The sequence below is a fragment of the Oratosquilla oratoria genome, chromosome 25 (assembly GCF_046742065.1).
Source record: "Oratosquilla oratoria isolate Oo_2021 chromosome 25, ASM4674206v1, whole genome shotgun sequence".
In the NCBI taxonomy this organism is placed as follows: domain Eukaryota; kingdom Metazoa; phylum Arthropoda; class Malacostraca; order Stomatopoda; family Squillidae; genus Oratosquilla; species Oratosquilla oratoria.
The window spans coordinates 32,671,947-32,685,442 of NC_134801.1; the positions used below are offsets into that span (position 1 = coordinate 32,671,947).

Below are 13,496 nucleotides of genomic sequence, written 5' to 3' on the forward strand. Positions count from 1 at the left end.
AAAATAGAACAGCAATTAAAATATATGAACCAAAACCTGCAAATAAATTTTCAGAAATGAATAGTGATTACGGATCCAGAGGACTGGAATAATGGTAATACTGACAGGAGAAAACATAAAAAAAAAAAAAAAAAAAAAAAAAATGCATGAACCAAGATCTGCAAATAAATTATCTTCAAAAATGAAAGTACGGTGACATGGCTGCGAAGTAAAATAAAGTTGTGACAGGAGAAAACAAAATCCTCATACCTTTATATGGCTTATTGCTTTAACTGATTTCATGTCTGGGTAAGTAAATTTGGCAAGTAAGCTTATAAAACTTTAATATTGAAATAACATTTTCTACATATGGTGTTAAAAAATAAAAATTTCAAGCATCTCCTGCACCATATATAGTTCAGTATATCAAATATATCCCCTTATAACAATCATCATGTTCTTATTATGCATTACTGTTACATTAAGTCCAGTACTTTGACAACTCGCTTGTACTTAAGAGTATTTCTTGACTTGTTACAATTACAAATGAAATAAATCCTTTACCAACCACTATCACAGAAATGTATTATGCACACATTCATATATCAAAGGGCTCTTTGCCCTTTATATAGGGTGTGTGTGTGTGTGTATGGCTGAGTCAAAGAAAAAAGTAAACCAATATTACAACAATTCAAAAGTGGCCTTCAATCTTATAGAAAAGTCATTCTACAAAAGTCAACCAAATACTGAAGGCTTGATCAAAATTCAAGTGGTTAGAAAATGACAACAAAATACCTAGCTGTTAAACATGGCATTTTTATTGCTACTTTTGATTATGTTCATGTTGAAAACAATCCTGCCATCAATCATCATCTGTAAATAAAAAGCATAACTTGGAGACAATGGAGTAAGTTCATATACTCTGCCACTTAGACATCTTGTTCAGTTACATATAATTTCTTCAGTAATGAAGAGGTTAAGACTCACTGAAGTCATACTATGTGATATCCCTTTACTTTGGGTGCAGCCTAGCAACTTTATTGAGCTGTGTATGGCACATTTTGTAATATGTATTTAACAAAGGCCACCCCTGCTTCCTAAATGTTTAAATATAAACTAACAGTCTTAAAATATACATGCACTTACTCCTGAATGTAGATGTTCTACCTTGTTCTATCACAATTCTTGCCTAATTTCAGTCATATTCCACAAACATGTTACACACATACCACTATAAATACTCCAACTTCCTTAGATACATATAGTAAAAGATTAGCATCATTTCTCAAGGAGTAATGACTTTACTCTAACAAAGACAAAATGATGTGTGGTTCTAGTCTGTATGGGCACCCCAAAACAGTCCCTAAAGTACTGGCTGCATACTACTGTGCAATTAATATAATCTATCTATATACCAAGGGCTTCTTTATCCTCATAAAGGAGGTAGCAAAGTCAAAGGGATGCAACTACTCCCACCCACCACCCTTGTTTCCCTCTTATCTTAGCTCCTTGTGGATGAAGGGTCATCACTGTCTTACACCGAATGACCAAGTCAGAAGCAATGCAGCAAGACACAGCACATCCGCAATAGGGCTGCTTCACTTACACGGCAGACTCCCTCCCTGTCCCCTCAAGTGGAAAACAGAGAAAACTGGGAAAAATCCCTTCAGGCTGCATAAAAAAAAAATCATCCATACACAACCATCCTCCACTCACCCCTATCCCTTGCCTTCTTCCTTTTTTACTCAATGCCCTTTTCACCCCATCCATCCATCTCGTCCTCAATCGTCCCTTGCAATTAATACTCCAAAATAACATGCAGTATGGGGATCCATACGGGGATCCAAGCAGTGGGTGGGAGACAGAAATGACCCTTCATCCATGAGGAGCTAAGATGAGAGGGAAACAAAGGGTGCTAGATGGGAATGGATGGGGTGGGGGTGGGTATGTGCCTTGACTGAATACTTCCCTTACAAGGCAAAAGAAGTCCTTGGTATATAAATAGATATTTACTTTGGTGCTGAGGATATTCCCCTATCTGTGGTGGTGCACACTCGACAGACAGGATGGACCACAACAAGTACCAACAACCTGGCCATCAAAGATGACAACTCCTCAATCTCTACCTTAAAGTACAGCCCCTGGGGACCACAGATTGATTAATGAACCACCAAATAGAAAACCTATAGTTTCACAGTAGCTGGTAATGGTCCTTGGGCCCTTCCACATATATCTCAAAGAATAAACTTTGGAATGTTGTCTATGTTACACTAGTATGGAACTATTTCTCTGTCACCAGCTGAAAGTGGTTGGGGGAGAGAAGCAGTTGTTAGCTGTCAGCTCTCCATGTGTGAAAAAGTGTAAGAAATACAACTGAAGATGACAGAGATATCTTGGGTCCAGTCCAGAGAATGTGTGTGAGCCTGTTAGGGCTGCATCTCCTAATGGAGGTGAGCGGGTTGATGGGTTATGAAAATAAGCATTCTCACTATCCCACCTTGCAGGACAACTGCATGCAGGTATCTATCATTGGTTCTTGTGCCACAGGTCTTCTGCTAAAGAAAACCAGGGCAATAGGCTCTACATGACTGACTGTACATGTAATATACATATACCAAATGTCACTTCACACTTATAAGGTGAAGGGGGTGGCAGAGTCAAAGTGCACACCCACATCATGCATACCTCCCATCTCAGTAGTTCTAGTCCCCTTACACACTGCTTAGGTCAAAAGCAATGCAGCAAGGCAAAGATCTTCCAGATCACTAAATCTTTAGTTTAAAGGAAATTTGGAATGTGAATAATTTCCACATCCTCCTACAGTTATATTAGTACCTTCCAAATATAAAATTCTTACACAATTAAAGAAAAATGTGAGCATCTACCTGAATAATGGAATGTATACATCTTTCAATAAGGAGATAGTTTGGCACAAAATGAAAACATTATTTCATTAGTATATGCTCCCTACTAAACAAGTCTTCCCACATCAAAACACATTGGAGCAACATTTGGAGCATGAATCATTTTGATTTCCTAATTAGTGGTATTCACCCTACGTATTTGCATTCAAGTTGATTGCTGTTCCAATGATGGAGTCAATGAAATGAAGCATTCTATTCTCAACTCCATAACTTTTCTTTGTAAAACTGTGTAATAAGAAAGAATGACATTATCTGCAATATGTTTTTCCTACATCAATAACACTATAAAAAAATCAGTCAATCAATTAATAAAATGAGAAAAAAAAAAAAAAACATTTTAACTGGCTTTCAGGACTAGACTATACAAGTTGCCATAAAAGAGCAGGACCAATATGCCACATAACAAGTTAAAATGTTTAATGATGGTGCTGTGAAAATAATCCAACAATCACCTTTTCACAAAAAAAAAAAAAAAAAAAAAAAAAAAAAAAAAAAAAAAAATCAAAGATATAGATCACTTTGTTAAAAGGAAAATCTTTATATACCAATGAAAATATTCCATCAGCATTGGTGGCCAATATCTGCATAGAAATATATATTTATATTACACAATGAATCTTGACATTACTTTGCTAAGTTTCATTTCGGAGATACCTAAATTCTAACACAGAATATATCAAATGTGTGAAAAAGTTTCAATACACACAAAAATTAAGCAGTGGCTTTAAGAACTAATATTGTTTTGTAGATGAAAAATGTAATAAACCTCTTCTTGAAATCATGATTACTCTTAAAATAATTTCTTGTAAATTATGTCAATTTCAAAATACATATGTATACACTCAATGTACATATATACATGTGTGTATCTAATTGTATTTACTTAACTGTAATATGTAGGAAAGGAGCAATGCTCATATGCCTGCCTCTTACTCTCCAATTATAATAACTTGCATATGTGTTTATGTGTATTTACCTAATTGTAGTATACAGGAAAGGAGCAGCACTCGTTGGATGCCATCTCCTATTCTCTAATTTTCTAACAGACTCAGAATCAGGTATGGTTCCAACTTAATCTACATCTTTGATTTCCAATTATCATATTCAGATTTGAACTTGTGTATTGTTTGAGCTTGGGCTATCATCTTCTAGGCTATTCCACATATACATTTATATGGAAAACTGTATTTTTTCACATCCTTTTGACATGTGGTCTTTCTTAATTTACTTCCATGACATCTTAAAGCCCTCCCATCTTGAATCTGATCTCTTCTAACGATGCAATCTATCCCCTTTAGTGATCTGAACACTGTAATTGTGTCACCTCTTTCTCTTCAATTTTTCAAAGCTGGTTTATCTGCCTGGCTGGGGACCAGTTTGGTCATTTCCCTTTGTATTCTCTCAATCTTCCTTATATCCTTCACTTTGTGTGGAGACAATACTAATGACACACATTACAATACTTTGCATTTTTTTGTTTTGAACTTCATTTCCCATTCTTGGCTCCACGCAAAAATAGTATTTAGATCTTTTTGCAATATTCTAACGTCTTCCTCATTTTTCACTATTATCATGATTTTTACATCATTTGCAAACATGTTGGTATAGCTTCTTGTTCTTTCCATCACGTCATTAACGTAAACAAGAAACGTTACTGATGCAAGCACCGAACCTCGTGGAACTCCACTCGTTACTACTCTCCAGCTTGACATCTTATCCTTTACTACCTTCATTTATCTACCTACCTGTAGTATACAGGATTGGAGCTGTGCTCACTGGTTCCTGTCTCTTTACTTCCACTTACCAAACTTTGCCTTCAAGTTATTCATGTTGGTCTGTTCATCCAACTCATTCCGTAAACCTAAGCATCCATGTGAAAAGCTATACTTTTTAAGATTTTTCCTCAATGCTCTTGCTTTTTCAGTTTTTTACTATGACCTCTTGGTTCTCTTTTATCTCATGCTAGCAGACCCTTTCAATCTAAATACCATGTCGCCTCTCTCTCTCTCTCTTCCACTGTAGTAATACCCAATTTTCTGTTATTCCTTGTATGTCTTGTCAATTTGGGCTGGGAATCATCCTGGCTACTTCCCTTTTCATCCTATTTTTCTTTAGCCTCTTCAATAGGAGTCAAACTCTCATGTGCAGCATCAGATGCCTGATGTACAATGATGCATCACAATACTCTTGTAATAAAATACAAGTCAATGCTGATTTACTCATTCTTTTTCACTGAGTAATAATACACACAGAAAATGTGGTCAAGCCAGTTCAGAAAATTCGGGGGCCACTCAGTATCCTCATATACTCGTACACTTTTCATTATGCCTTTGTAGGCATTATTGTATGGAAGAGATTAAGTGTAGTGACCATACCCCTCCTGCATATTCCTACCTAGGAAGAATCTGACATTCATTTTTTATTTCACATCTTTCAAAATATTTCCTCAATTCAACAAATTGTATAGTTGTAAACATATCATCTCTAATTCCAGCATAAACTTAAACTCAAGGGCTGGATCACTCTTACCTAAAGGGCATCAATAGTTCAATCTTGCAATCACTTTAGGTTCCTGTGTGTGTGTTTATGTGTATACATGTATATATGTGTATATCTGTTTGTGTCTGCACATATGCATGCATATACACCAAAGGCCCTTTCTCCCTTACATGGGAAGTGCCCCTGCCAAACCACACACCTACATCAATAAATAGGGCAAAGTTCAATGCTTTAACATAAAACTATATTAAGTTCCATACATAACATTTCAATCCCCATATTTTTTGTTATTTGCCATCTCCTTGGTATGAACTACATCTCCAGCTGATGAATTCCTCACCTTTATATGAGCCACATTCAAGGGACATTTTTACTCAATGACTGAACATCTGGATAGAAGCATTTCTATGATGGAAGGTTAAATGAGAGCTGTAAAAGGTGTGAGGCTCGAACAACTGGAAAAATTTAATTGTCTCGAGTCTGTGTGGCAGTGAATTATGGAGTGATGTGGAGGTAATTATTGAGCAAAATATGTGAATAAATGTCTGAGCAGAACATTAAGTGTTACAAGAAATAGGTGTTTGGAGACGAATATAAAAAAAAGGAGAAGAAGAAGAAGATTGATTGTACCAACACTGTTGTATGGACCTGACTATCAATATATGGTAAAATGGAAGAGAAAGACTATTTTATTGTGTTTGAGAAATTGGGTTTTACAAGAATGGATAGAGAGAAAAGACAGAGTACAATGGTAGGACAGGAGCTGTTGGGTAGTTGAACAAACTGCTGATGTGGTTGGGCATATAGAAAGATTAGCAAGGATTATGGAGAGCATAGGTGAAATGAGCTTGAGACATATTGAGATGGATGAAATGTGCTTTGGATGCATGTGAAATGTCAGTCAACCATGGAAGAATATGACCAATGAATGAAAGGATGTCACAGCCCAATGTTATTCACTTCTACTTCATAATTCATTAGTGGATAAAATGGAGTCACCATTTGGAGGAATAAACCATCTATGGTTGTCTGACCCACCTGCGCAAGAGCTGTGCCTCACTGCATTGTTTTTTATCCAAGAAGTGTGGAAGGGGACAGGTGACCCTTCACCCCCAGTGCTGAGATGAGAGATGTGGTTGAATGGGTTTTATATGATTATGATGTGGGTGTATGCTTTGACTTGGCCACCCCTTACACAAATGAAAGAGCCTCTGGTTTAAAATATCTGTTTACTAAGAACATACATGGCACTTTGATTTATGTTCCTGTACTTTAGACACAAGTAAAAACAACTAGCATTTCATTTAAAATAACAAACATTTCATTTAAAACCATCTTAAACTATGACCAATTTACAATTTCTTGGCCTTGTTTACATTTAAAATGGGACTCGTGAATTTATACAAAAAAGTGTATGTGTACATATAACAGTAGCACATATACTGTAAATCTACACATACAACTACTCACAAAATACCACAGACCTAACTTCATCCCTTAGCTACCAAATTGTTACACAGATTACCCAAATACAAAAATACCATTAACATCTCAAATCTAACCTAGTTTATCATTAAATGCCACAGAGGAGGTAAGTTGTTGTACAAATTGTTTAGCAATGTACAAAAACCTTAGCAGAAACAGCTGTTTTAAGTGTTACAATCAACACTTTTTGTACACAACCTACACTTACATCCATGTACAATGGCTCAGTTAAGAGCCCTTGATAGAACCAACAGCTGCCAAACATACAAAATTTTTTCCTTAGTTATAATAAGGATTCTCTTGTGTCTGTGTATGCATGACCAAACTTGCTTCCCCTCAGGCACATTTGGTGTTCAATTAAATACAAAAGAGTTCAAGAATTGCCTCATGCTTACATAGGCTGGATGAGCAGAATACAGAGTGGATCAAAAAGGCAAAATAGAATGACTGGAAAATATAATCATATCCTATAGCCACTCTGCACACTACCTTCAACATTATGTTGACTTCACATGAAGAAACTTTACAGATTTTTTTCAGGTTAAATGGAAGTAATTCTATAAAGCTCTAGGGTAGACCAACCAAGAAGGAACACATACTGACTGAGAATCCAGTCAACCACTCATCTAGTCATAGCTTTATAAAATAATTTTAATTTATCCAGAACAAATTCAACTGAATATGTAACCAAGTTTCGGGGATTAAGTCTATTCATTATGACCACACCTTTACTCTTTCTTGACACGTGGCTTATATATAAGTGATGCAGTAATAATGGCACAGTTGAGCAGGAAAGAAACTGTGAAGTTCATCAGGAGAGCAACATCAGCAGACTCCATGTATATGGTGAAGATCCGAGCTGAAACAAGTTACCCACGTCAGTAAATCAATCAATAAAATAAAGAAATAAGATAAATAAATAAAATGAATAAATAAAATAAATACATAAGACAATACTATTTAGGGAATGATTAAGGAAAAAACTTCATTAATCTTTGAGAAGCAATTTCAAGGAGTAAATGTGAACTCGCGTATCTAGGACCTACATAGATTGTGGTACTATGACATCCAAAATTCAATTTAAAAAAAAATATATATATATAAATATACACATATTTCTTAGGATTAAGTACTTTTTTGTTTTGTCAAGTTATGAAAACTGAAACGAAAGTAAACACATCTGTCTACATTAAAGAACAACCAATGCAGTTAATACTGCTGTTGCACTTCAAGTTGTAAGCCAAAACATAAACCACATCATGAACAAGGCACTCACACTGTGAAATTATTATAATATATTCAGGCAAGAAAAAATAAAAAGTAAGCTCAACTTTGGTAAATATCAACTCATGAATTACATTTCCTTTAAAATCCATAATTTTTTTTTAGCTAAACCTAAGATATATTTCAAGCAATGTCACCAAAGACTTTAAACTATCAACATATTGCTTAATGATCCAGACTACTACATGACTTTCACACTATATGCAGCAAATGAGGCATTCAACAGTAGAAAGACAAAAATTCAAAAATATGCAAACAATTCTTATGGCTTACAATAAACCTAAACACTGATTTATGAATCTCATATTAATATAAATCCTGAAGGAATTGATATAGTTTTTCGCTCTTAATTCATATGGTTTAAATATATAAATTAAACTTTGATAGACAATAATAATACATGGTTACCCCCAATAGCTGTAAACAATCTTTGGGCTCTCCTATAAATCTATGCAGAAATGGACTTTTGTCTGTTTTTCAGTGTGGGACTTTTTCTATGTTGGCTTGTCATAGTGGAAAGGAAGGAGCAACTGCTAATTGTCAAATCTTATTTGAAAAGGTCAAGTAATGATAATAATCATTGCCTTGAATATCAGTCACTAGAAATTCACAGCCCCATAGTGGATGGCAATGGTCCTTGGGCCCTCCCACATATCTCTCTGGTAACAAACAATGTGTTGTACTAGCATGGAGGTGTCCCTATTATAATGTCTTGTAATAGAAGTAGAAGGGGAGAAGTCACCAACTGTCAAGTCTCCTTATGTGAAAAGCTGGAGAAACTAGAGGCAAACCTGTGCCAACCTCTCTAGGTGGATGGAAGAGTATTGGGATAGGCAACAATGAGATGATTCTCTCTAAGGAAACAATGATAGGTACCTGCTTGTGGTGGTCCTGCAAGATAGACAGCAAGGCTGTCCATTTTCAAAACCCATCAATCCCCTCACCACCATTAGGAGATGCAACACTAAAGGGCTGACACACAGCCTCTGAACTGGGCCCAAGATCTTCATCAATTTCAACTGTATTTTTTTTTTTTTTTTATGGAGAGCTGACAACCAGTGACTACTCTCCCCTCCTACTACTACTTCCAGCTGGTGACAATGTCTTACACTAATACAACTGTCAGGCAGTTACATTTGCCAACAACATGTACCCATCAACACTGACAAGTCAGTGCCTCAAAGTCCCAAGGGACTGAACACCTAGTAGTCACCGGTTGCCCTGTGGTCATGCCCTGGCCACACTGGGTTGGACAAAATGGGCCCCTCAGGAGTCCTGCATGCTTGCCTACCTGCCTACCAGCCTACCTACCAGCTCGTCACCTTGGCTGCCTGCCAGTTTGCCTACCTGCCAGCCTTTCAGCCTGCCCACCTGGGTGGCCTGATGCCCCACCCACTAACCAGAATGTCTTTTTAAAGTGTCGTTACTTTCAGGAGATAGTCAACCCCTTCAACACCAACAAAGATGATGACAACTGCCTGACCAATTTTTTGTTAAGGTTCCACACAACTTCACTTCCTGCCTCAACTTCTGTGGGGGCACATCAGGCAGTTGCATTTACCCATCAGTATCAACAAGTTGGTGCCTCTAAAGGCAAACACCTGGCAGTCACCGGCTGCCCTAAGGTCATTCACCGGCCACACTGGGTCAGACAAGATGCACCCCCCCCAGGTCAAACCTGCCATGAAAACAAGTCTCCTGAACACCTGCAGCTCCCAAATATGCTGAGCATCTCCCAAGTGAGAGTTAATGCAAGGGTCATGATCTGATTCCAGTGAATACAAGGGTCACCAGGAGTTCACTGGGGGCAGACAGCCTCAGGAACCATGGGAGCAATCTCCTGTGACCTCCTATGCTGTGACACTGACAACCTTGGGAGTGCCCTTGACGAGCATGAACTCTCCCATCGTTTTACAGACAGCCTCGGAAACCAAGGTAGTAATCTCTTGCCACCTCCTGTACCATGACATGATGGGCTTGGGAACTGAGGGAGCAATTTTTCACCACCTCCCACACCATGACAGATGGACTCAGGAACCAAAGGTGCTATCTTTTGCCACCTCCCACACAGTGACAGACAGCCTTGGTAACTGAGGAAGAAATCTCCTGACCCCTGCACCGAGAATTCTCCTGTCGAGGACAGACACTGTCTCCTCCTCTCCCCTGCTCCTCTCACAGCCAGAAACGAGATTATTTACCTGTTCTTAGGTGCCCTACTTTATAATAAATTAACAAAACTTTCCAGTCTGCCTTCAACCAGGCACACATCTATGTTTCTTACAAAAACATAGACATTTTTTTTTTTTTTTTTTTTTTTTTACTCAGCCAAACTTGAGGCAACAACTATCATTATTATTTCGGATGTTCTCATAGGACCTCCACTTGCAGGTACCCATCCATTACTGGTCTCAATGCAGCATAAAAGACTGACGAGTTACTTAAAATAATTTTATAAATCAAATCAATTAATGCATGCAGAAAAGGTAGTGCTTGGCAATCCTTCATGTAGCTTTACAATAAAATGTACACTTTTTACACATGATTGCTATAATGCACTTACCAATACTATATTATCAATCTGACTTCAGGTCAGTAAAAATATCAGGTAAATTACCTGATGATGGTAAAGAGACTGACGACCAGTGTTAAGCTGACCCCTCCAACAGCATTAATTAGTTTACAGTAGCATTTCTTGAGGGGGGGGGGGGGGGTTTCTATGATTTTGTTCCATCTTTATTCTATATAAAATAATATTTGACTATAATTACACTGGTTATTTATTATTTCAAACAATTATATTTCATTTTGGTCATAATAGAAGTGTTGATTAAAATCTAGTTTTGAAATACTTTTTGGAATTTTCCATGTGGCACGTTATCACTAATAACATTAGGATTTGAGCTTTTTTATTTCAACTTTGGAAAAAAGATCTTCAACCTGTACTGGATCTGCAATTGATTGGAGGTAATAATCTGTAGTAGATAGCTCATTGGCTCATTAAAAAAAAAAAAAAAGTGTATATATATATATATATATATATATATATATATATATATATATACACACATATGTATAATGTATATATATAAATAATAAATAAAATAAATCATAAACAAGAAAATTTCACACACAAATACTGGTAAATAAAATTATGTAATACATAACTTATGCTCTCTGACTGAAAAATAGTAAACATCACTAATGAGGTCAGGCATGTCTAGCAATGAGACAGTTGAAGATGAAGAATTGGTACTAAATATCAAATGCAAGGTGAAATTATGGTAGTAAAGTGTACTTGTACAAAACAGATAACTAAGAAAAGAAAACAATGTGTCCACGGCCTTGAGATAGATAAGACTAGAGGGGTGATGTAGTACTTGTTGATATGAGAAGAGTTCAATGACAAAACTGAGATGTTGTTACTACTGTTGTTTTTACATCAGTGTAAGCAGATTATGACATAAGAGTAGTAATGGAAACCAATCAATGTAATCACCCCAACTACATTAAGGTCATGCCTATGTACTACTAGTGCTAGTCAGTAAACATGTGCTTGGTTGTGTGTGAGGCAGCTTGGAAAAGGTGAACCTGTGTCATGTTGGTGTTGTATGGTGTCCATAAAGAATACTTAGGTAAATCCTGTTTTGTTTAGTTTGGTTTCAGATTTGGGTGCTTACTATTTGTGCTACTACTACCACCACCACCACCACAAGAAATAAATAATCAACCTGTTGCCCCAGGTCTCTCTTGTAAGAGACTCATGGCCCTAATGGAACTGGCAACAGCCACCAGATTGAGCTATACCTCATGGATGAAATAGAAATATTTAGATATAATATGCTGTTGCCTGGGAATGGCTAGTGTGGGGCAGTGTAAAATGAGGTGTTCAGTATCCTCTGTGTAACAGTTGCAGCTGAGCAGTTTTTTTCTGTAGCCAGGCCTATTCTATGCTGGCATTGTCTATGCTGGATGGTGACCTGACAAGTAAAGCAGTTAAGGCAGTGTGGTTCTTGCTTCTCTTGGGAGGGATTTTTCTGTATGGCTAATGTCTGGGATGGGGATGGAGGGAGGGCTGACGGGGCTGGAAGCTTGGTGGTCTGTCTTGAAGAGCTCATTTTGATTTGAGTGTGAATATGGTTTTGTGTGGATGTACTGTGTGGGACAAGTGGTAGGTTGCTATAGACATTTGAGTAGTATGCAGCTGGCATATATATATTTTTTAACAGATTCTGAATTGGTACATTATCTTCTGTTATTTGAAGAACAGTTTTGCAAGTCATTAGTTATAATGCCTTTGACCTCTGTTATGGGAAGAAAAAAGGGAGGGTGACTCCTTTTGACATTTTCAATATTTTCACTCCTATCAATGTAAATTCTACTTTAAACATTGATTTACACAATTATTTGTATAACTGGACTGCTGTCACTTAACCTTTTACTTACACAACAAATCACAGTACTACTTATGAATGCATAAACAGCAAAAATTGTATCCAGCCAGTATTATTAAGGCCTATACAAAATTGTAAAGAAATATCCCAACTGTAAGTTATGGGATGCAAGTTTATGTTTCACAGCTAAGCATTTTTACCATACTGAAAGAACTTAATAAGAAAGGCAGAAAATGTAAGCTGGCACCTATACGGAGAAAAGCTACTCTTGAAAGCATTTTTTGATATGGCAGTACTAACATTCAAGCAACGTGTATACCAGCCTTTCTCGGTTTGCTGGCCTAGGCCTACTTTCTGATGACATCTCAAGTGGAGAGGAATCCAGGACAAACTGTTAATCCCCTCACTGAGGGAAGAACAAGTGAGAGAGAATGAATGTAATCTACAATACTTGTATCTTATCTATTATCAAAACCTAGTTGTTAACCCAAGCACAACTTAATTCATTTAAATAGTATCACCCTCTATGGTGAGCCTCATAATGTGTCACACTAGCTGTAATGACCCACCTGTGAGGCACATATGTGTATTTCCATCTTAAAAACCCAAATTCATTAACACAACAACTTGTTTTTCTGAAGGTCTTTTAAAGTGATAAGACATCTTATCAAGTACCTTGGCTTCTTCACAATTATACATGTTACCAGGACCACTCATCTCTCACAACTGAATGGCCTAGAGAAAACAAAGGACTTACTTAGGCAGGTGTATGCTGATATGAGCCAGGAAGTTATAGCAATTCCTGTAGAATCCTTGGCAGCGATGATAGACATAAGCTGTACCACCTTACTACTTGCTGATATAGGAGTGCACAAAGTCTGTGGTAAGACAGTATCTTTTAGTTATTCTTACCCAACTAAGGCCTGAACTCTAA

General features: G+C 37.0%; 1 protein-coding gene across 1 annotated transcript in view; it reads right to left on the minus strand.

Moving 5' to 3' along the window:
• Window positions 1-306: 306 nt before the first annotated feature.
• Window positions 307-13,496, minus strand: part of LOC143038896 (solute carrier family 66 member 3) — a 24,770-nt gene continuing 11,580 nt past the window's right edge. Inside the window, exons 3-4 of the mRNA XM_076208608.1 lie at window positions 13,320-13,440; window positions 307-7,746 (exon numbers count right to left, since the gene is read on the minus strand). Of these exons, the coding sequence (XP_076064723.1) occupies window positions 7,616-7,746; window positions 13,320-13,440 (252 nt within the window). The 3' untranslated portion in view covers window positions 307-7,615. The remainder of the gene's footprint in view (window positions 7,747-13,319; window positions 13,441-13,496) is intronic.